This window comes from Ovis canadensis, chromosome 7 (genome assembly GCF_042477335.2).
Source record: "Ovis canadensis isolate MfBH-ARS-UI-01 breed Bighorn chromosome 7, ARS-UI_OviCan_v2, whole genome shotgun sequence".
In the NCBI taxonomy this organism is placed as follows: Eukaryota; Metazoa; Chordata; class Mammalia; order Artiodactyla; family Bovidae; genus Ovis; species Ovis canadensis.
The window spans coordinates 69846379-69869680 of record NC_091251.1 but is presented as its reverse complement, the minus strand read 5'-3'; the positions used below and the strand labels follow the sequence as shown (position 1 = coordinate 69869680).

Here is a 23302-nt window from a genome sequence, read left to right as displayed (position 1 = left end):
CTAAGAAATTCTACTAGGTGTGACCCAGAATCTCCCCTAGTCATCTCACCCGTCTGTTTTACACCATCGGCTATTTGTAAGGGAAATGATACACTGGCATTGTACATAAAGTTCACTAAAGTTGTCTACTGGTACAAGGTGAATGGTGGAGCATTGTGACCCCTTACAAGATTGAGAAAGCAAGATTATCTTCTAAGAGTTACATAACTAGCGCCCCCCCAAAAAAAGAAAAGAAAAATTGATGTTTATGGTGGAGTAGGTATTTCTGCCATTGGGGAAGTCTGGTTAAGGCACAACGCAATTGCACAATGCACACTAGAGGGGAGGGACCGACCCAAATAGGCACAGAAAAATGTTAAATTTTCTGTCTAAATTGTATCTTGTCTTGCCTTAAAATATGGATTTTTATTGCATCACGAAGATAGCTTATAAGAACCCACTAGAAGTACTGAGGATAAAACGAGCTAATCTCTGAAAACACACTGATCTACCAACATATCCTAAACCGTAGCTGAATCTGTAAAATACAAGAGGAGTATTCAAACACGCATTTCACCAACAAGTAGAGGCTGTAAATCATCTACCCTCTGGAAAAAGTCTCTATACACTCTGGAGAGGATAAGCATGAAAACAGCAAATAACATTAAAGTAATGTTGTGGCTATAGTTTTGACTTCCTGGATCCTCTCTTAGGATCCTCAGAAGTCATCAAACCACATTCTCAAAACCACTGTACTGGATTCTGTTCCAAACCGAAGTTGGGAATAACAGCAATGAATAAGACATCCTCAGTACAGGGAGATAAATATTGATGTAGTGGCAGCTGTCATCCGTTTTAAAACAGAAAATAACAGAATATTGCGAGACGACAGGTCGGGGGCGGTGGTGGCGGTGGCCACCTGACCACTTCCCCTTGCTGGCTGCCTCCCCAGATCCTAGAAGAGGGGCGGAAGGATAGGGACACTGGCCAAGAGTCCCTGTACGCGGCGTGGGCTGAACCCGGCAGGATGAATCCATAGGACAGCCGCGCTGTCATTCAACTCCACCAGGGTCCCTGGCACCGGCAGGACCGGGGCGGCGCGTGATGCCGCGGTCCCTCGTCGCCCCTCAGCGTGCGGCGGCGGGAGGTGTAGGGATTGCCGGTGGTCCCCAGGCAGTGAGCGGTGGCCAAGAGAGGGCCAGGAATGTCCACCTCCCTGTGGTGTCCCAAGCAGCGCGGAGGTGCCTAAAGGGAAAGCGAGGCTTTGGCGGGCGAAGTATGAAGGAAGGACGGTGGCAGCGGTTACCTTAGGAGGAGCCAGAGATGCGCGAGACTCTGGCGTTGCCATCGAAACCGGGAGAGTCCGGCCCTTCTCAGTTCAGCTCAGTTGCTCAGTCGTGTCCGGCTGTTTGCAACCCCATGAACTGCAGCACACCAGGCTTTCCTGTCCATCACCAACTCCCGGAGTTTACTCAAATTCATGTCCATCGAGTCGGGATGCCATCCAGCCATCTCATCCTCTGTCATCCCCTTCTCCTCCTGCCTTCAACCTTTCCCAGAATTAGGGTCTTTTCCAATTAGCCATTTCTCTGCATCAGATGGCCAAAGTATTGGAGTTTCAGCTTCAGCGTCAGTCCTTCCAATGAATATTCAGGACTGATATCCTTTAGGATGGATTGGTTGGATATCCTTGTAGTCCGAGGGACTCTCAGAATCTTCTCTCAGAATCTTCTCCACCACAAGACGACAGCATCCGCGAAGGCTTGGAGCGCAGCCTTTCGCTCGCGGACTCTCGCGCCCTCTAGCGGCGACTCTCTAGAAAAACACTGTATTTGTCCGCGCGGGACGCGAATAAAGATTTCTTCTTCAAACAAACAGGAAGTGCCTACGGAGGCCGGGCCGGCGGCGGGTCAGGGGACGGGCATGAGGCCGGGCGGCGACCGGATCGCGGGCGGCGGCGATGAGCGACATAGTGGAGAAAACACTGACGGCGCTGCCGGGACTCTTCCTACAGAACCAGTCGGTTGGCGGGCCTACAGCCTCCAAAGCGTCCTTCTCCTCCCGGCTGGGCGGCCTGGTCCGCGGCATCACCGCGCTCACCTCCAAGCACGTAGGTGTCCGCCGGGCCGGGAGGTCAGGGGCGCCTGAGGGAGGCCCCCTCTCAGGGAGGCTTTGGTCCCGCGGTGGACCCCTGGAACTGGCTCTCCGGCGGATTTGTCTGTCGGTCCTGGCTTCTCTCCGGAAGCGTCACTTGGGCTGCCCGGACAGACAACTAGGAGGCCAGGTTCCACAGTTGGCCCTGACGTTGACTCATTATTATCTGGGGCGAAGTCTTTACAATTTGAGCCTCCGTGTGTTTCTCGAACGTTGAAGTGTCAAAGTACAGATACATATTTCATAGATTGTTTCGAGGGTTAGAAGAGACACCAACCAGTTGAAAATACCAGGTGCCATGGAAGTGTCAGCGTTATTCTAAAAAGTTTCTTTCTAATTCGGATTCTTGCTCTCTCCCAGTTCTTTAGTGTATGCTAGATAACATACATTAGAACAGACCCTGCCATCTGAACCTGCTGTTGAATATGTTTGGGGAGCTCGAGGTTCTTAGGTTAGACCTCTGGATTGGGGAAAGAAAAAGCGTAATTCTTCCCAATCTCAGTATTTGCTGAGTAAGTTTCTGCCTCTGATGGGCATTGAAAACGAGCATTTATAATGGAAATTTTTAAGTTCCCACAAACTTTCTGTAGTTGCATGGGTTGTGTAAGATGCTGATAAAAAGCGTCAACGATTTTGTATCTTAAAAAATCATGTGGTATAGCATAATTTATTTGTTTAGAAAATACTTATGGAACAAGCTATGTGTTAAACCCTAAGGAAATAGTCTAAAGCACATTTCCTTTTTCCAAAGAATTGGTCCTTCATCTTGGGTTTAAGCAGTATATGGTGAAATATGTGTCAGGAGAGAAGGAAGGAGAAAGACAGGAGGTTTTTCTTCAAAGTGCTCTGAGGGTTTAAAAACTGTTTTTAAACTGTTTTAAAACTGTTTTTAAACTGATATAGTGGAGAGGATCTGTTTCACATTCAGAAATCACAGAAAACAATTATTTGTGGACTTAATATTGTTTAACATTTTGTCCTTTGCTAATTTTTATGAGATGGTAAATGAAATAAAATATTTTTGGTTTTAAATTGCAGTTTGAAACTGTGTATAAGGTATCTAAATGTGGCAGTACTTCACTAGTATTTTTTGGTTAGTTACTTAATGGGCATCTGCTAGTTCATTGTGTAACTTAGAGATAGCATTGTATTGGGCAAAATTTGGACCAATTTTCAAGTGCTTAAGGAGGTGAAATACAATGCAGACAAGTAGCCATATTTGTGAATTTATTCTGTGTGTGTGAGAAAGAGATGGAAGGGTAGGGAAAGGATGCAAGCAATAAAGGGGAAAAGGTAGGGAAGAAGAATATAGTTTAAGGGAAAAGTATGGGCTTTTGTTTGTCTTCTTACCCTGTTTCTCCATTCCATGAAGAAGAAGGTGTGAGAACCTTATTCTGGGCCACTACATGAAGAATTTCTTTTCTACTTATTCTCCAGTGTTAATTAAAAAAAACAAAAAACAAAAAACCCACAACATTTTCTGCTAAACCGTCCTTAAGGGGACAGTAACTGAGTGAAGAAAAGAGGAGTGGTGAGTTAGCATGAAAATATTTATTCTTTCCAGGAATGATTCTGAGGGTTTAGGCAAATCTGAAGCACATACTTTTTATAACTCTCCTTTAAAATAATGTTTCTTTTTCATTTATAATATTGTGAGTTGTATTTTTCCCTTTTAAAAATACTGTTACAGTTTAAAAAGACAGTTATTCATGAGTCAAATATTTTCACTTTTTTAGGAAGAAGAGAAATTAATCCAGCAGGAACTGAATAATCTGAAAGCAACTGTTTCTGCTCCTACTACAACCCTGGTAAGTCTACATAGTCAATGTCAGCGTGTTTGCGATTTGAAATCTGGTCTACTATTGACTCAGTAGTGGCATTAACTGATGAGTTGCTAAAATCTAATATATCACAGTCAAAATCAGTTATGGATGATAATAAGTCAGACGTTAACTTTGGCCTTTTGTTGCTGACTGACTGCACCAGACAAAAACTTGCTTGACTGATGTCAGTTCAGTGCCAACATGATGATAGTTATGTAAATGTGGTAATACTCCTGGGACCCCATAACCCCATAAACAGTAAGATGGGACCCCATCTTACTGTTTCAATGTTGTGCACTGAAAGAAGGTTGCTGCTGCTGCTGCTGCTAAGTCACTTCAGTCGTGTCTGACTCTCTGCAACCCCATAGACGGCAGCCCACCAGGCTCCCCCATCCCTGGGATTCTCCAGGCAAGAAAACTGGAGTGGGTTGCCATTTCCTTCTCCAATGCATGAAACTGAAAAGTGAAATTGAAGTCGCTCAGTTGTGTCTGACTCTTAGTGACCCCATGGACTGCAGCCTACCAGGCTCTTCCATCCATGGGATTTTCCAGGCAAGAGTACTGGAATGGGGTGCCATTGCCTTAGGACACGTAATTTAAAATAGTATTTTAATACTATTAAAATACATAATATTTAATATATATTAAATATAAGTATAGATAATATACATTATATAATAAATAATATATAAAATATAATACTATTAAAATAATAGTTTTTTAAAAGGCTCATTTATTATTATTATTATTTTTTAATTTTACTTTACAATACTGTATTGATTTTGCCATACATTGACATGAATCCACCACGGGTGTACATGAGTTCCAATCCTGAACCTCTCTCCCACCTCTCTCCCCATATCATCTCCCTGGGTCATCCCAGTGTACAAGCCCCAAGCATCCTGTATCCTGTATCGAACCTAGACTGGCGATTCATTTCTTACATGATCGTATACATGTTTCAGTGCCATTCTCCCAAATCATCCCACCCTCTCCCTCTCCCACAGAGTCCAAAAGACTGTTTTGTACATCTGTGTCTCTTTTGCTGTCTCGCATAGAGGGTTACCATTACCATCTTTCTAAATTCCATATATATGTTTTAGTATACTGTATTGGTGTTTTTCTTTCTGGCTTACTTCACTCTGTATAATTGGCTCCAGTTTCATCCACCTCATTAGAACAGATTCAAATGTATTCTTTTTAATGGCTGAGTAATACTCCATTGTGTATATGTACTACAGCTTATATTTAATATATACTAAATATAAATATAGATAATATACATTATATAATATTAAAATAAATAATATATAAAATATAATACTATTAAAATAATAGTATTTTAATACAGACCTTATAGACCTGAACTGATACATTGTAAAACTCTCTTATTTTGCATTTCTACATCTTGGAGTATAGGTTGACTGACAAAGTAGAAAAATGATTTTCTACTGTAAAACTGAGTATATTGCATAATAGCTAAATCAAGATCTAGTTTAAAAAAAATTGATTCCCTATAATTTGATTTTCAAGCAGCATTCATTCAGCAATTAAGCAGTGGCCACTGTGAGACTGTCCCTACATAGTTAGATTAAGGCCTAGGTTTCTTTTTCTTTTAATTTTTACGTGGTTTTAGATAATGAGATTTTATAAGCAACATTTATTTAGCAAAGATTTAGTGGGTGCTTTCTTTGTGTAAGTTGCTGTGGCATACACTTCTAATAAAAATACTAGGGTGATCATTTTACGTGTACACATGATCATGTGTGTGAATAACACTTGTAAAGTCTGAGAGAATATATGTATTTCCTTTTCTGGTTATAATAATAGGACGGTGAATGCTGCTGCTGGATTCGTGGTCTCCAAAGGAGAAGATTTAACTCCAGGACCAAAGATAGTCACAGTCACTCAGAACCTTGTATAGATTTTATTTAAAGTGAAAGTGACAGAAAAAGCTTCTGACATAGACATCAGAAGGGGGCAGGAGAGTACCTGCCTCACTAGTTTAAGCAGTACTTTATATACTTCTCAACCAGCTGCTGAGACTAGACAACAAATACCTCAAGGCTGTGAGAATTTCGCCTAGACCCTTTCCAGTAACATACATCCTGGGATGACATCAGCACGAGATTAGCCAGAAGGAATAGGTTAACCCAGAGCTCAAGGCTGTGGAAGTTTTACCAAGGCCTTCTCCCATAACATTCACCCAAAGCTCAAAAAAAAGGCATGTCCTTGAACAAGAGATGCTGCTGCTTATGAAACCTACTTGTCTAAGGCAAAAGAATGTGAGAAAGAAAGAATGTTTACTTATTCCTTAAAGGGGGCTTACTTAGGTTTGGACTCTTTGTTAACCTGCCTAAGTTACTCTTCCAGGTGGACAAATGAAACTCAAAGCATAATTAATGTGATACAGTATTCAATGTCAGTCTCTCACTCGTGTCTGACTCTTTTGTGACCTCATGGACTGTAGCCCCCAAGCTTCTCTGTCTATGGGATTTCCCAGGCAAGAATACTGGAGTGGGTAGCCATTTTCTTCTCCAGGGGATCTTGCATCCAAGGATCAAACCCAAGTCTCCTGCATTGCAGACAGATTCTTTACTGCCCAAGCTATCAGGGAGGCCTCCAATGTGATATATCTGTATGTATACACGTATATATATATGTGTGTGTGTATAGATATGTATATGTTTATATGTGTATGAATAAAATCATTGTGATACTTGAAAGATATGTTAAGCAATGACTTCTGTTTTTAAGCAGTGACTTCTCTCTTTTTACTTGATTTCCATTTTCTATAGTTGGCATTATTAAGTACAATTTTTCATCTTATTCAGTATAAACCTGGTGTTCACAGAATTTAGATAAGTAGATAGAAGTTAGGGAGCCACAGTTTGAAGGAAGATTTTATAATAATTATGGCCAGTCACTCTGAGTGTACGTTATAGAATAATCTACCCTTGAGGTGGTCATGTAGAAGTTAGATTACAGTTTGTTAAAGAAATTCTGAAGTTAATTTCTACATTGGAGAATGCATTTTCTTCTCCAAAAATAAGAGAATAATAGTCTATGCAATAGAATTTTACTTAAAGTTCCTAATGACTTTTGAGAACCTATGAGATAAAATGTTACAAGATCAAGGTTGATATTTAAGGGCTTAAATGAACACTTTCACTCCTCGTTGATACAGAATTTTGCTTATATATATATATATATATATATATATATATATTTTACTGTGATGGGTCTTAGTTGCAGCATGCAGAATCTTTAGTTGTGACTTGTGGGATCTAGCTCTCTGACCAGAAACTGAAGCCAGGCCGCCTGCATTGGGAATGCAGTCTTAGCTACTGGTCCGCAAGGGAGGTCCTGATACAGAAGTTTTTGAAGAAGCTTCCAGTATCTTTTACACATGTTTTCTCAGTTGTCATTGTTCAGTTGCTCAGTCATGTCCAACTCTTTGTGACCCTAGGGACTGCAGCATGCCTGGGTTCCCTGACCTTCACCATCTCTCAGAGCTTGCACAAACTCGTCCGTTGAGTTGGTGATGCCATCTAACCATGTCATCCTCTGATATCCCCTTCTTCCTGCCTTCAATCTTTCCCAGAATTTGGGTCTTTTCCAGTGAGTTGGCTCTTCGCATCAGGTGACTGAAGTGTTGGAGCTTTGGCATCAGTCCTTCTGGTGAATATTCAGGATTGATTTCCTTTAGGATTGACTGGTTTGATCTCCCTGTAGTCCAAGGTACTTTTAAGAGTCTTCTCCAATACATCAGTTCAAAAGCATCAGTTTCTTGGCACTCAGCCTTCTTTATGGTCCAACTCTCACATCCATACAGGACTACTGGAAAAACCATAGCCTTGACTAAATGGACCTTCGTCGGCCAAGTAATATCTCTGCTTTAATTTGCTGACTGGGTCTGTCATAACTTTTCTTCCAAGGAGCGAGCATCTTTTAATTCCACGAGTGCAGTCACCATCCATAGGGATTTTGGAGCCCAAGAAAATATAGTCTGTCACTTTTCATTGTTTCCCCAGCTATTTGCCATGAAGTGATGCAACTAGATGCCATGATGTTATTTTTTTTGAATGTTGAGTTTTAAGCCAGCTTTTTCACTCTCATCTTTCACCTTCATCGAGAAGCTCTTTAGTTCCTCTTCGCTTTCTGCCATAAAGGTGGTGTTAATCTGCATATCTGAGGTTGTTAATATTTCTCCTTGTAATCTTGATTTTAGCTTCTGCATCATCCAGCCTGGCATTTTGCATGATTTCCTCTGCGTATAAGTTAAATAAGCAGGGTGACAATATATAGCATTGATGTACTCCTTTCCCAATTTGGAGCCAATTTTTCTCAGTATTTAGTAGTTAATGTGGTAATGAATTAACATTTATTACTTTAAACCCAAGTGACCTAAATTAAATCATTAAATATTATTCCCTTTAGATTTTCCTGTGATTTATTTTTAAACTTTGCATATTTAAATGTGTATGTGTATGTCTCTCTATATATAATATATATGAAATATTAAATGTTTTCCTTAGTTTAAAACATTTTATTTTACTATTTCTTCTTAAGCATTTTGTGATTTAGGAATTCTATAATTCTGTTATATATTAGGATTAATTGATGAAAGTGAAAGAGGAGAGTGAAAAAGTTGGCTTAAAGCTCAACATTCAGAAAACTAAGATCATGGCATCTGGTCCCATTACTTCATGGGAAACAGATGGGCAAACAGTGTCAGACTTTATTTTTCTGGGCTCCAAAATCACTGCAGATGGTGACTGCAGCCATGAAATTAAAAGATGCTTACTCCTTGGAAGAAAAGTTACGACCAACCTAGATAGCATATTAAAAAGCAGAGACATTACTTTGCCAACAAAGGCCTGTCTAGTCAAGGCTATGATTTTTCCAGTGGTCACGTATGGATGTGAGAGTTGGGCTGTGAAGAAAGCTGAGTGCCGAAGAATTGATGGTTTTGAACTGTGGTTTTGGAGAAGACTCTTGAGAGTCCCTTGGACTGCAAGGAGATCCAACCAGTCCATTCTGAAGGAGATCAGTCCTGGGTGTTCTTTGGAAGGAATGATGCTGAAGCTGCAATTCCAATACTTTGGCCACCTGATGCTAAGAACGGACTCGCTGGAAAAGACTCTGATGCAGGGAGGGATTGGGGGCAGGAGGAAAAGGGGACGACAGAGGATGAGATGGCTGGATGGCATCACCGACTCGATGGATGTGAGTTTGAGTGAACTCCAGGAGATGGTGATGGACAGGGAGGCCTGGCGTGCTGCGATTCATGGGGTCGCAAAGAGTCGGACATGACTGAGCGACTGAACTGAACTGAACTGAACTGAATTAAGTTTTAGATACTAAAATAGTCTGAGCTTTACATATTTTAAACACATTTATTTATATTTTTAATTTTTGATTAAAATTTGCTGTCAATATTGAGAATGCAGATATTCTCATACTAATAAATTTATAGAATCTCTTAAAACAAGTTATTAGCTTATGTTGTAAATATTGAAAGACTCAGTTAAGTTTAATATTGGAATGACTCTACCATTAATAGGGCTTCCCTGGGTGGCTCCGACGGTAAAGAATCTGCCTGCAATGCAGGAGAACTGGATTTGATTGCTTGGTTGGGAAGATCCCCTGGAGAAGGGAATAGCAACCCATTCCAGTATTCTTGCCTGGAGAATTCTGTGGCCAGAGGATCCTGGTGGGCTACAGTCTGTGGGGTCGCAAAGAGTCGGACGCAACTGAGCAACTGACACATACACATGCCATTAATAAAGTCATAATAATTGTGAGAGTTGTTGAAAAAGTAATACTTACAATAAATCATTGCATATCCCACAGCATAATAATTCTGAAGATACTCCAGATGCAATTTGGTCTTTTAAGTGTGAAAAATATTTTCATTCCAGAAATTGTTACCAACTTGTGGGGGTTTCATGGATATTTTCATTTGACAAAGTATATTAAATGATGTGCTGCAGTCTAGAAGCCAAGTTAGAGTACTATGAGAGAAATTTTTTCTGAGGACCACGCGTCTCACATTATAACCAAATTTTTCAGGAGGGGGACCTAGAATTAGAAATAGCTATAGTTGATTTATTTTATATTGTTGCCTCTAACGAAATATCGAAATAATTTTACTAAAATGAGTACTGTTGATAGTTAAATTTGGGAGAAACTTGTTTACAAAGTCTGACTTTGGGTGATAATTTACATATGTTGTTTCTTCAGTGCCAGGATTAAAGAATTCTGCTGTTAAATGATTACAAACATACTAAAAGAATCAAAGCATTCGATTTATTTATATGATTACTGGATTTTTTTTTTTCAGAAAATGATGAAGGAATGTATGGTGAGACTTATATATTGTGAAATGCTTGGATATGATGCTTCCTTTGGCTATATACATGCAATCAAGTTGGCACAACAAGGAAATCTTCTAGAAAAAAGAGTAGGTATGTATGCGTTTAAGACTTTTGCACTTTATCTTAAAGTTCTGGCCAGTATATAAAATGAATGATGACTGATACATAGTATGTTTTTAGAACACTGCCTTGTGATTTCCTTACCTTTAAAAGATAATGCTTCAAAAACTTACAACCTATAAATGAAATCAGTTTTCCTGATTCATAGCATTTTTGAGTTACATAGAAGATTAAAAGTTGCCTGTTCTTATGATGGTGGTTAGATGACTTTGTTAAGACTCACTGAACTATCCCCTTAAAAGGGTGACTTTTCTTGTATGTAAATTATACTTCAGTAAAGCTGATTTTAAAAAGTCTATTCAGTTTCAACAGTTTAATGATCAGATATGGTGTTTTATAGAATAAGACTGAAATTGCTGTGAATAATTTTAGATATCTTGCTCTTAGTTTCACAAATGTTAGCTATAAGGATTTCAGGTATCTTTTAAAAATTGTTATCTCTATAATTAGCCTTCAAGGCTATTAGTGAAAGTCCTTTCAAAGACTTAAATCTTGTTTTCTTATAGCTTCAGCTTCATATCAGAAACTTGAGGAAGCCCTTTAGAATAACATAGGAGCAGAACATAGTCTTTCTCACAGAAGCTGATACTGTTGCGTTGCTGGGGACCAGCATGCTTCTTGTGTTGTATGACCCGTGCTGTTCGACGGTGGGGAAGGGTGGAGATGTCTTGGTAAAGGCCCTGAGACTATCCTCACACAGTATTCTACTTGTTGAACCCCACTTCACCAAAAATACTCTTCTGTCTTTCGTTATATTCTTCCCTCCAAGTACAGTGGCCTCTGGCAGCCTCTCTCTCCCTGTCTGTATTTCAAACCAAGTTTTAACTCTTCTGTGATCACTCAGGTGGCTCCTACCATCTGTTTGTCTTTTCCAACCTAACTGTAAAATCTCTGAAAGCAGGAAATTTTGAAAACAATAGATAGTCAATGCTTTGTACATCTGTTGCTGTCTTTTTCTTTTTAGACTTTCATGTAATTTTTTCATTTTCAATTAAATCAATTTACTTATGACTGTGCTGTGCAACTTGCGGGATCTTAGTTCTTTGACCAGGGTTTGAATCCAGACCAGCAGTGAAAGTGCCAAGTCCTAACCACTGGACCACTAGGGAATTCTCTAAGTTTTATTTTTAAAATATGTAAAAATTACTTGTGTTACATGGTCCAAAGTTAAGACCTGATAAAAAGGTATAATCAGACAAATTTCTAATTTGTCAAATTTTTACTTTTATCTCTAGCTCCTGTATGAGGTTTGCCCCTTACTCCATGAGTAACTATTTTCACTAGTTTCTGATTAATCTTTTCATTGCTTCTTTTTGAAAATAAGCAAAAGAGTACACATTTACATATTCTCTCTTACACAAAAAATGGCTTGCTGTAGAGATTATTCTACACCTTGTTTTGATATCTTTGTATTTTTATACAGTTGCATAGTTTTCATTGGGTGGGTGGATATACCACAGTATTTTCAATCAGGTCTCTATTGGTAGATATATGAGTTTGTCTTTTGTTTTTTGCTCTCATAGCCAATGTTGCAGTGAATGACCTTATACCTGTGTTATTTCATAGTTAAAGTGGCTAAGGAGACCCCAGACTCATTGAGATTCATGGTCTTTCTTAGGAAAGTATTTTCTTGCCACCTAGAGAGACATGTATATGGGTATCAGAAGTTCTTTATGTGTGCTAATGACTGGAAGTTTTGTTTTTTAATGTGATGTGTGCTGTGAAAGTTGCTCAGCCGTGTCTGACTCTTTGCAACCCCATGGACTATACAGTCCATGGAATTCTCCAGGCCAGAATACTAGAGTGGATAGTGTTTCCCTTCTCCAGGGGATCTTCCCAACCCAGGGATCAAACCCAGGTCTCCTGCATTGCAAGCGGATTCTTTACCAGCTGAGCCACAAGGGAAGCCCTTGTTTTGTAAGGTAGCATTTAAATCTCTTATGTCTTCATTTTAGTACTTCTGCATCATCTACTCTCCTGAGATTTCTATGGCTAACTTTGGTGCTTTGTCCAATAGATAATGCCTTATTGTTTTTCACATGAATATTGTTGAATAAATAAATCTCAGTATCCACTAAGTCAAGTATTATGTTAGGTGCTTTATCTTGGGAGATGGTATTTCACTTTACAGAGGAGAAAACTGAAGCTCAGAAAGTTCAAGTCAGTTGTCGAAGGTCATAGAGCTTATTAAATGGTGAAGCCAAAATATGAACCCAAGTTTCTATGAGTCAAAGCCTGTATTCTTATCCTATAGCTAGCTCTTAATCATAGCAAGTGTACTTTATAATCATAGTTGTTGTTATTTCTTTTCCTGAAAAAGAAAGTGAAAGTGAAGTCACTCAGTTGTGTCCGATTGTTTACGACCCCATGGAGTGTAGCCTATCAGGCTCCTCTGTCCATGGGATTTTCCAGGCAATAGTACTTGAGTGGGTTGCCATTTCCTTCTCCAAGGGATCTTTCCAACCCAGGTATCAAACCTGAGTCTCCTGAATTGTAGACAGACGCTTTACCGTCTGAGTCACCAGGGAAGTCTTCTTTTCCTGAAGTCTTTTTCATTTTTTGAGTCACAGATTATCTTTTCCCCCTGTTTCTGGATTATCAAAATAGTTTCCCTGTTTTCTCTGGTTGTCAAAATAGGACATTCTTTGACACAGATTTAAGATTTTTTGTAAGGTTTCAAGGTGGTCTTTGGATTAGTTTGTTGATCTTACATTGTGGTACTAGTGACTTAAGTGTGGATAATATCTTTGCTGAACAGATGTAGTCTGATAAGATGCAATCTCTGCTTTATTTATTTTTAAAAATTTATTTATTTTAATTGAATAATTATAGTATTGTGGTGGTTCCTGCCATACAGCAACATGAATCGGCCACAGGTATACATGTGTTCCCCCCTCCTGTAATCACTGCTTTAAATGCTGTCTAGGGTCCTGGTTTGTTTTTTTTTTCTCCATCCTGATTATGGGAGTGATAGCTCTGCTCCTCTGACCTTCAGTGAAGATGCTTGGTTATGAGAATAGGAAATTTCTGACAGTTTTCCCACTTTCCACAACAGGCACAGACAGTATGAATGCTGGGTAGTAATAGGGATAGTTAACCTTAGAATCCCTAATAAAAGGGCTGGAAGAATTGAAAAGAATGAAAAACAACAGGGATGGGAAATAGGGAATCGGGTCTCAAGGGAGACTGAAGAAACAGAATAGCATAAGGGTTAGAAACGTGACCTAACTCCTACCGGCATGGTTGTAGTCCTGCCTCCGCCATTTAGGAGCTGCAGACTTTGGGCAGTTATCCTTCTGGGGCCTCATTTTTATACCGGGGATAAAAATAATATCTATCTCATAGAGTTATTGTAAAGATTCAATAAGCTTGTAATGCATTTGACTCATAAAAACTGTCTAACAAATGTTATCAATATGAAGGGTGACAGGAAAGTGAAATGGGGCATCTAGATTCCATACACATGGTATTTGTCACGGTATTAAAGTACTCAATTTTAAGATGTACTTTTTAATGTTTTGATATTATTAAAAGTGCTTAAGTCAATGAGTAATGTGGTAGTGTTTTTTTCTCAACATCTATTCACTCAATAGTTTATCTTCAAATTGAGAAAAAAAGATATTTTTTGATAGCTTAATGTATGATTTATGTCATATGGTTTGGTATTAAATAGCTCATTCAGTAATACAAATATCTGGTAACTCACTATTTATTAACTATGATAGCTGTTAGTTTTTGGATAATTGTATTTGGCTATAAGACGAAATATTTTTATTGACTGTGTAGAAATTTGCACAGAAGATAGAAGGTATGTATTCCTAATATCATTTATAGGACTTTAAGCTGGTACACATAGCCTTTTTTCCATTTTAGTTATATCCTGTGAAATACCTAATTATGAAAGACTTCAGGATGAACACCTGAAATCTTCCTTACTGAATTTTTTTGAACCTTCTTATTTTACTATTTGTTTTAATATTTACCTGTAACTGCGGTCTTTGACATTCAAACTTTGGAATGTATTATTGCTTTGTTTAGCTTCTTAAGAGTTAATTTTTGACAGGTGGTAATGAGACTTTTTCTCTCAAATTTTAAGGTTATTTGGCTGTATCTTTATTTCTACATGAAAGTCATGAACTATTGCTTCTCCTTGTGAATACAGTTGTAAAGGTACTGTATTGTATGCTGGTTAATATAAATCCTTAAGTTATTCCTTCAGGCATTTGATAGTTTGTATATTTTTGACAGAATGTAGGCTTGCAGCATGAGTTTATTGGAAAGATCTTTTAGATCAGTTTCTGTGTCTATAGAATGAGGATAATAATAGAACTTAACCAAGTTGTGAGGGTTGAGTGAAACACTCTACAAAATAACATTTGGTACTGCTGCTGTTATAGTGGTTTCATTTAAAAAAGCAGAGTTAAGGAAAATAAACTCAAAATGGTCTAAAGATCTACATGTAAGACCTGAAACTGTAAAACTCCTAGAAGAGAATGTAGGTGGAATACTCTGTGACATAAATTGTAGCAACGTTTTCTTGGATCAGTCTCCTAAGGCAGAATAAATAGAAAGCAAAAAATAAACAAATGGGACCCAATTAAACTTAAAAGGTTTTGCACAGCAAAGGAAATAACTGATAAAATGAAAAGGCAGCCTACGAAATGGGAGAAAATATTTGCAAATGATGGGACTGACAGGGCTTGATATTCAAAATATACACTCATACAACTCAATATTAAAAAAGTAAACAACACAGTCACAAAATGAGCAGAAGACTTGAATAGACATTTTTCCAAAGAAGACATGTAAATAGCTAACAGGCAATGAAAAGATGCTCAACGTCACTAATTATTAGAGAAGTAAAATCAAAACCACAGTGAGGTATCACCTCACTGAGAATGGCTATTGTCAAAAAGTTCGTGAAAAATAAATGTTGGCAAGGATGTGGAGAAAAGGGAACCCTTATACATGGTTGGTGGGAATGTAAATTGGTCAGCCACTATGGGAAACAGTATGGAGATTCCTTAAAAAACTAAAAAAGAACTACCATATGATCCGGCAGTTTCACTCCTGGGTTTCTATCTGGACAAAGCGAAGACACTGACTTAAAAAAGGTACATAACCTCAGTGTTCATAGGACTATTTATAGTAGCCAAGACATTGGAAACAACCCAAGTGCCCATCAACAGACAGTTGGATTAAAAAGACTTGGTATATATACATAATAGAATATTATTTAGGTATTAAAAACAGTGAAATACTGCCATTTGTAGCAATGTGGATGAACCTAGAGAATATTGTGCTTAGTGAAATAAGTCACAGGGAAAGACAAATACAGTATGATATCACATATGTATAGTCTAAAAAATAATACAAGTGAATGCATATGCAAAATAGAAACAGACTCACAGACAGAAAATGAACTTGGGGTTACCATAGGGAGAGAGGGGAGGAACAACTTAAGAGTATGGTACTAATAGGTAACAAATTACTGTATATAAAATAGATAAGGAAAGGGATAGCACAGGGAAATATACCCATTTATCATATAATAGCCTACAATGGAGTATAATCTGCAAAAATTTTCTAAATCACTATGCTGTACACCTGAAACTAATACTATATTGTACATCAGCTATACTTCAGTAAAAGAATAAATAAAAATAAAAAAAGCAGAGCTGGAACTAGAATTCAGATCTCCAGACTCTTAGTCAGATGCATTTTCCTTGCTGTTGTCTTTTTTTCTAGGATCTATTTTAAAGGGATATGATAAAAACTGAATAATTGAAGTCTTTTAAACTCTAAAAGTCAATTTAAAGGAGAATAGACTGTAATTGGGTAACTGAAATGTATGATAATAAAAACACAATTTAATTCACATGCAATATTTTTTTCTGTTAAACTTTTAGACAAAATTGGTAATGAAGTATAATTGAATTGTTGAGCTTTTTCATGTTTATCTTGTTTCTTCTGATATGTGAGAGAGTGTGTGTGTGTGTAGTACTTTCTGAGAGTACTCAGAAAGTACTCTAGTAACCTTCAGACAAAATTGGTAATGAAGTATAATTGAATTGTTGAGCTTTTTCATGTTTATCTTGTTTCTTCTGATATGTGAGAGAGTGTGAAGGTTACTAGTGGCTTTAAACCTTTCCAAACTTTCAAAAACGTAGTTTCAGTTTCTATTAAAATAGTTTATAAACTTTGTGCTTATATAAGTATATATAAATGCATACATTTTATAGTATATATTAAAAAGTTAACTTCCTTTTAAATTTCCACTCATATTGCTTTAACAATAAAAATTCATAAAATTTTTTTGTTACTGGTTTAGAAAAGTTTTAAAGGCTGTAATAAGGAAGACTACTTTGATCAGTGTCAGAACAGAAATACAGTTTCCTTTAGAGTGGTTACTTTTGGGCTGTCTTTATCTATTGACTCTTAAGGCAAGTGAAACACTGATATTCCTATAAAATATGAGGTATTCCTAAATGGACAAATTAGTTGAAAACTACAGTATTAAGTATATAGGACCATTGCAATGTTGAGCTCACTGTCCCTAGTTTCAGAATTTGCACTGAATGTTTTCTTTGCTTAATAATTATGTCAGGACTTGCAGAGCACTAACCTAGTAGAAGTATGTATGGCACTTACTATCGTCAGCCAGATTTTCCCTCGAGAAATGATTCCAGCTGTTCTTCCATTGATAGAAGATAAACTTCAACATTCTAAGTAAGTAAATTCTTTTTTGGATAGGTGTCTACACTGTGTATTTCAAAAGAAAAATTTATACTAAAAATTTTATTCTAACTTTGATTTAATGCTACCAGGATAAAGGATATTCTTTGACTGCCAGGTATAATACAAAAATCCCCAATAGCACTGTCTTTATTTTTATGTGAGTTTAGAAAAATGTTAGGCAGCTTTCTAAAGTTAAACTGAGACAGTGAGGCTTACCATCAGGAATCCTTGGCTCTCTTTCCACTTCTGCTGCTAACTATCAGTGGTCCTGTTTTTCCCTTGGCTATATGGGGTTGATTGAAGCTCCTTAGTTCTCACAAAGTTGTTTTATAAAGTGAAATAATGGAAAACATTTGGAAGTGGTTCAGATGCCATGAATACATAGCTTCAATATACTGGAGATGCTTTTATATCAAAACTGCAGCTTTCAAATTCTATTTTATAGCAGGATATGTACAAATGAACCTTAACTTGTAGTATTTTGCTAATTTTGAATGATTCCTTAACTCTCACCTTATTAACTTGATTATTAGTTTTTCCAAACTTGGAATTATTTTGTTTTTGCTCAAGCCCCTTGATTTCATAACCTTTATAGCTAGGAAAATGTTTAGTCACTAGCCATTTTTCCTTTGTGATTGCAGTGCTTTATTGTATGCATATTTTTGTTAAAGATTTTTTTGTTACCTATATAATCTCTTTATTTCTATGCTTTTTTAAGTCAATATTTTTAGTGTTCTAAGATGATAAAATGTTGTCTTATGGTTTGTGTTCTTTAAGAAATCTTGGGCCATGAACCTTCCAGCTAAAAATGATAGCTCTTAGTGAGAATTATGAAGTAAGTTCATAGATTTTTCAGATTTGTTTTATGTTGAATCGGTGTTTAGAACAAATGATGGGCATGGACAGTCAACTACTGGAAATAAAATATTAGCCTTTCTTTATTTAGAAGTTGATCTGATCATAGCTGAGCATACTTTTATGAAATTTTCCCACTGTTTTGTGGTAGCCATACTTACCCTTTGTATGAAATCTTTCTGAGAAAGATTTGAATTTTTTGCTTGTTGCTTCCCATTTACCCTCTCAATTTTTTCCGTATTGCTTCCCATCTACTCTCATTTCAAATCCTGGCCTTTCCTGTCTTGTACTAGTTAGAATTTAGACTTTCTGAAACTGTGCTTTTGCAGTTATGGCCATACCTACTTCTTGCTGTGGAGTAAAGAGCTAAAGACAGAGTTGTGGGCCACAGCTACAGATAGGCCAGTAGAAGTCGCAACGAAGCTGTGAGACAGGGGTTGGACTTGACTTTTGAATCCTTGGTTGTATTTTCACATACCAGACCTATAGCCCAAATCCAGGTTTTTTGATACCTTGTGTTATTGCCACCATTTTGGGCCAGACCAAGGGATTCCTAAGCCTGATGAGGGTTTGTATTCTTTTTCCTCACCTCGTTTATTTACTGTGTCCTGGAACTCATATTGGTTAATACCCAATAGCAACACTTTGGGATGTAGATTCCAGTTACCATAGTAGTAATACTAGTGGCAAATCTGTTGTTATCTGCTTTCTTTTTATGTGAAAAGGATTTTCCATCATGACGTAGTTTACCCAGGAAGATAGTGGGTTGCTTGTTAATGCAGAAGCTGGATGACCATTTGTTAGGAATATTATAAAAGGTATTCTTGAACACAGAGGATTGGATTGAGTAATCTCAATTTTGAGATTCTATGATTTTAGGTAACAGAAATACGTCTTAAGGAATCCTAAAAGTAAATACTTTACTACTGCTGTTGTGAGCACTACCAGCATAATCTGCAGATATGAGCCATGTGGAAACAGGCATGAGAGAGAAAAACAAGAATATAATTCCTTGAAAATGACATTGTGTTCATAGGATAGCAACTCTTTATTTTTGCTTCTTGTGTGCTAGACATTATCTGTTACAAATGAAGTGCACGACTTGTATATACTTTCCTCCTCATTGTAATGAGGTTTTTGAAACATGAGCTAGGCAAGGAGAGGAGTAACATCTTTTAATGTAAGTCCTCCTTATACTCCCCTGCCCCACTTAAGTATTTGGAGTATGTTTACCCATGATATAGAAAAAGAAATAAAAAGCTAAATGTTAAGGAGACTTTAATGTTAATGAAGAGACTGTTTGATATTACTAGCTGAAATTACCTCTTACTCATTTAAACTTACTATTTATTCTCTTCCCAATCTTTATAGAGATATGGCTTTCAGAAATGGAATTTGGGAATTAAGAAATTTGTTTATCTTTCTTGCTTTGTTTTGGTTTCAAAAGTAATATGTACTTGTTATCAAAAAATGTTGTAACTAAAGAAATATATAACATGGAGACTTAAAGTCTCTTGAGTTCTTACCTCCTAGAGATAGCCATATTTCATAATTTGGTAAATTAGAATAAAAATTAATAATAAATGGGTAATTCTCTCTCTTTTTTTTAGATTAAAGTAATAGCTGGTATTTTGAATCATCTGGTCCGTAATCTTTTCACCCTAAATGTCTGGTATTTCCAGATGGTTTATTTAGATTTTATTTTTTATCTTTAGGGAGATTATACGAAGAAAAGCTGTTCTGGCATTATATAAATTTTATCTCATTGCTCCTAATCAAGTACAGCATATCCATGTTAAGTTTCGGAAAGCACTTTGTGACAGAGATGTTGGGGTCATGGCTGCTTCCTTGCACATATACCTTAGGATGATTAAGGTAAGTTGATATTTTGAGAAGTTACTGAGTAGCTATCATTAGAAAAATATAACTATGTAATTAAAAGAAAACTCATATTTTTCAGTAAACTGTGTAAGTCACATTTAAGTTTGTATTATTGACTCTTTAATAGTAATTTTTGCATGTTGTTAATAGCATGAGTTGCAGACACATTATAGATTTAGTTTTCTTTTTTAAATGCCTGAAATTTTTTCATGTTATGAAAGAAGCATGGAAAAATGGTAGCTCTGGAAGGTGGTTGAAATTTGCAGATTTGTGGATTTTCAAGAAGTGGCTGCTTTTTATACAGCTTCATGGGATACTTACAACAGCTTATAAAAGTGAGGAGAGCTGGTGGGGAATGTGTAAGGCACAATCTGCAGAAGCAGTCCCTAATTGTTTTGGCACCAGAGACCAGTTTCGTGGAGGACAATTTTTGCATGGGTTGGGGAGGGGGAGGGTGATTTGGGGGATGAGTCAAGCACATTATGTTTATTTTGCTCTTTATTCCCATTATTATTACATCAGCTCTACCTCAGATCATCAGGCATTAGATCTCAGAGTTGGAGACTCCTTGTCTATTGTGTTGATTCCATACATTGATTCTGTGTTAGAGGAGGAAAGAGGATTAAATATTATAGTAAAAATTTTTTTCTAAATGGCGATATGGGTTTATACTAACTCAGCCCCAGTGTATTGCCTGAAACCTTTTGTGTCTGAAAGTATATATTTGTGAGAGATTTCATCATACCTCATAATGCTATTGAAATAAATTTAAAATTATACAAACTGAAAGTTGTCTTTACTTTTAAGCATTGCATGTTCCAAGTAGTATGGTATAAATAGATAATTGATATTAAATCTTATTTTCCTCTAACATTTATTAAACTCTGAGAGAGCTATTATTTCCCTTCTAAAATTTTGTCCCTGATACATATAAAAATTACAGTGAAGAGTCTAACATTCATTTTGAGAATATGTATTTAATTTCCCTAATTCAGGCAGATGGTTACTAGACCATAGTTGTGATCAATTTGTAATGTATATAATGTTGAATCACTGTTGTACACCTGAAACTAGTATAATATTGTGAGTCAACTATACTTCATTAAACAATATAAGATGAAAAAATTTCCCAAGTCCGAGAGAGTAGTCTGATAGATAATCAAGGCACGCTCATTCAGAATCACAGCTATGTTTAAATAATATAGAGTTAATTAATTTTTAATAAGCAGGCTTGCTGATTTGGGGAGTTTTGAATGTTCGAGTAATGTTAGTTGTGCTCTTCCACCCAGAACATAATTTAGTTCAATTACATGGGAAGTCTTTTGCAAACAAAATTGAGAGATTGCAAATAGGCCTTGATTTTCATCTAAAGTAGAAGAGATTACTTTTTTTTTCGGTATGCCAGTTCTTTTCAATTTTTAATTGCTGATACTAGCTATTAAAAGTTCTAAGATGTAATTATCGAACTTTGGAAAGGTAATTAAACTGGTGTGTGGGACAAGTAGGGAATGGTGGAAGCTTTTAGGGGCATGATTCACTTCTGAATCTGGTCACCAGAAGAGTTTCATTGTGGAAGGAATTACACAAATCAGAGGACTGTTTCATTAAATGTGAACAGGAGACTTCTAAATGAGCATATACTAAGTTAGATTCTGCATAGCATTTCAAGCAGATCTGTTTTATTTTTTGAGATATTGTTATTAACAGAAAGTTTTTTTGTTTTATTTTTTGAATATAGGAGAATTCATCTGCATATAAAGACTTGACTGGGAGTTTTGTAACGATTTTGAAGCAAGTGGTTGGAGGAAAGCTCCCAGTAGATTTCAATTACCACAGTGTACCAGCACCATGGTTACAAATTCAGTTGTTGAGAATACTAGGACTTCTAGGAAAAGATGATCAAAGGTAAACTCTTCTAAGTAAATTTGATATTTTTAGGCTTTAGTCATGTAGAGGTTCATGATAAACCAGATTCTCCCAAAGCTTAGTTGACTTAGTAGTGATAAGTAGGCCACTGTAAGAAGTGTATAAATTCAGCTTGTTGAGATAATTCTGGCTTTCTGCTTATCTAAGTCCACTCACAGAAAAAGTTACCTTTGGAGCTCCATATCTTCTGTGAAACTCTCTGAATCATTCTAGTTTGGAAGTTGGGAAGCTTTTTTATAAAAAGCTAGATTATAAATATTTTAGACTTTGTGGGCTATATGTTGTCTATTGCAACGTGTTAACTCTGCTGTGGTATATAGCTCAAAAGCAGCCATAGATAGTATGTAAATAAATGAGCACAGCTCAGTTCCAAAAAACTTTATGGATGTTAAAACTTGAATTTCATATAAACTTTATGTGTCATGAAATATTCTTTTGATTTTTTTTAACCATTTAAAAGTGTAAAAACAATTTTAGCCTATAGCCAATATAAAAATAGACATCTGGCCAGATTAGGCATGCAGACTGTAGTTTGCTGACACTTTTGCTATAGTGGAACAATTCATTTTGTCTGAATTACTTTTTTTGGGAATAATTTTATGAAACTTTTTATGCATGTCTTTCTAATTACATATATGTTTTGTAACTTTTAATTTTGCTCTAGTTTTTTAAACTTACAGAAAATTTCCAAGAATAATACAGGGAGCTCTCTACCTAGATTCATCAGTTATTTATATGCTTTATCATTCTTTCTATCTCTTCCTGTATGTGCATGTGTGCACCCATTATTTTTATTTAAATTTTTTTTCTGAGCTGTTTGAAAGCAACTCGATTTATTCCCCTCAAGAGCAAGGACCATTGGCTGAAGTCCCTGATGTGTTTCTATCTTGAGAACATATTATTAATCAGACTCTGACTGTAGAGATATGGTTTTGTTTTATACAGTAAGGTAAATGTATTTGCTAATTCTTTAGTCTTGCCATACTACCGGATTGTCCTCCAGGCTATTGCTCCTGGTAAAGCCCTCTCAGCTTCAAGTCAGAATCCATCTTTGGTGAGCTCCTAGTGAACACCAGCTGGGCTGTATCACTCTTGGTATTGCTATTTTCCTTTTTTCTATATTTATGAATCTCAACCTTGATTGAAGCCTGGGGTGAAAACCTGGAGTTGGTGGAGCAGACGCACACATTAGAAATGTTTGTCCATTGTGGAGCTCTAGTTGAAGCTCACTAGAATTGTTTTAAAACCATTAAATTCATAGTAATGCATTCAGATCTCATTGGTCCAAAAAGATTTAATGCCATCATATGTTGTCAGAAAGTTACTTTGTAGGCTTAGTGAATTTACTAAATTCGTTAACTCATTATCATCCTTTGCTTCAAGGATGAATTTGGAGAATACATACAAAAATGCATGTTTACAGACTTCAGAGAGCTCAGTTGAATA

General features: G+C 36.8%; 1 protein-coding gene across 1 annotated transcript in view; it reads left to right on the top strand.

Moving 5' to 3' along the window:
• Positions 1-1828: 1828 nt before the first annotated feature.
• AP4E1 (adaptor related protein complex 4 subunit epsilon 1) overlaps positions 1829-23302 on the top strand; it is a 70413-nt gene continuing 48939 nt past the window's right edge. The window contains exons 1-7 of the mRNA XM_069596534.1: positions 1829-2089; positions 3870-3941; positions 10303-10426; positions 14553-14626; positions 17064-17185; positions 19765-19924; positions 21669-21835. Coding sequence (XP_069452635.1) covers positions 1940-2089; positions 3870-3941; positions 10303-10426; positions 14553-14626; positions 17064-17185; positions 19765-19924; positions 21669-21835 — 869 coding nt within the window. The 5' untranslated portion in view covers positions 1829-1939. The remainder of the gene's footprint in view (positions 2090-3869; positions 3942-10302; positions 10427-14552; positions 14627-17063; positions 17186-19764; positions 19925-21668; positions 21836-23302) is intronic.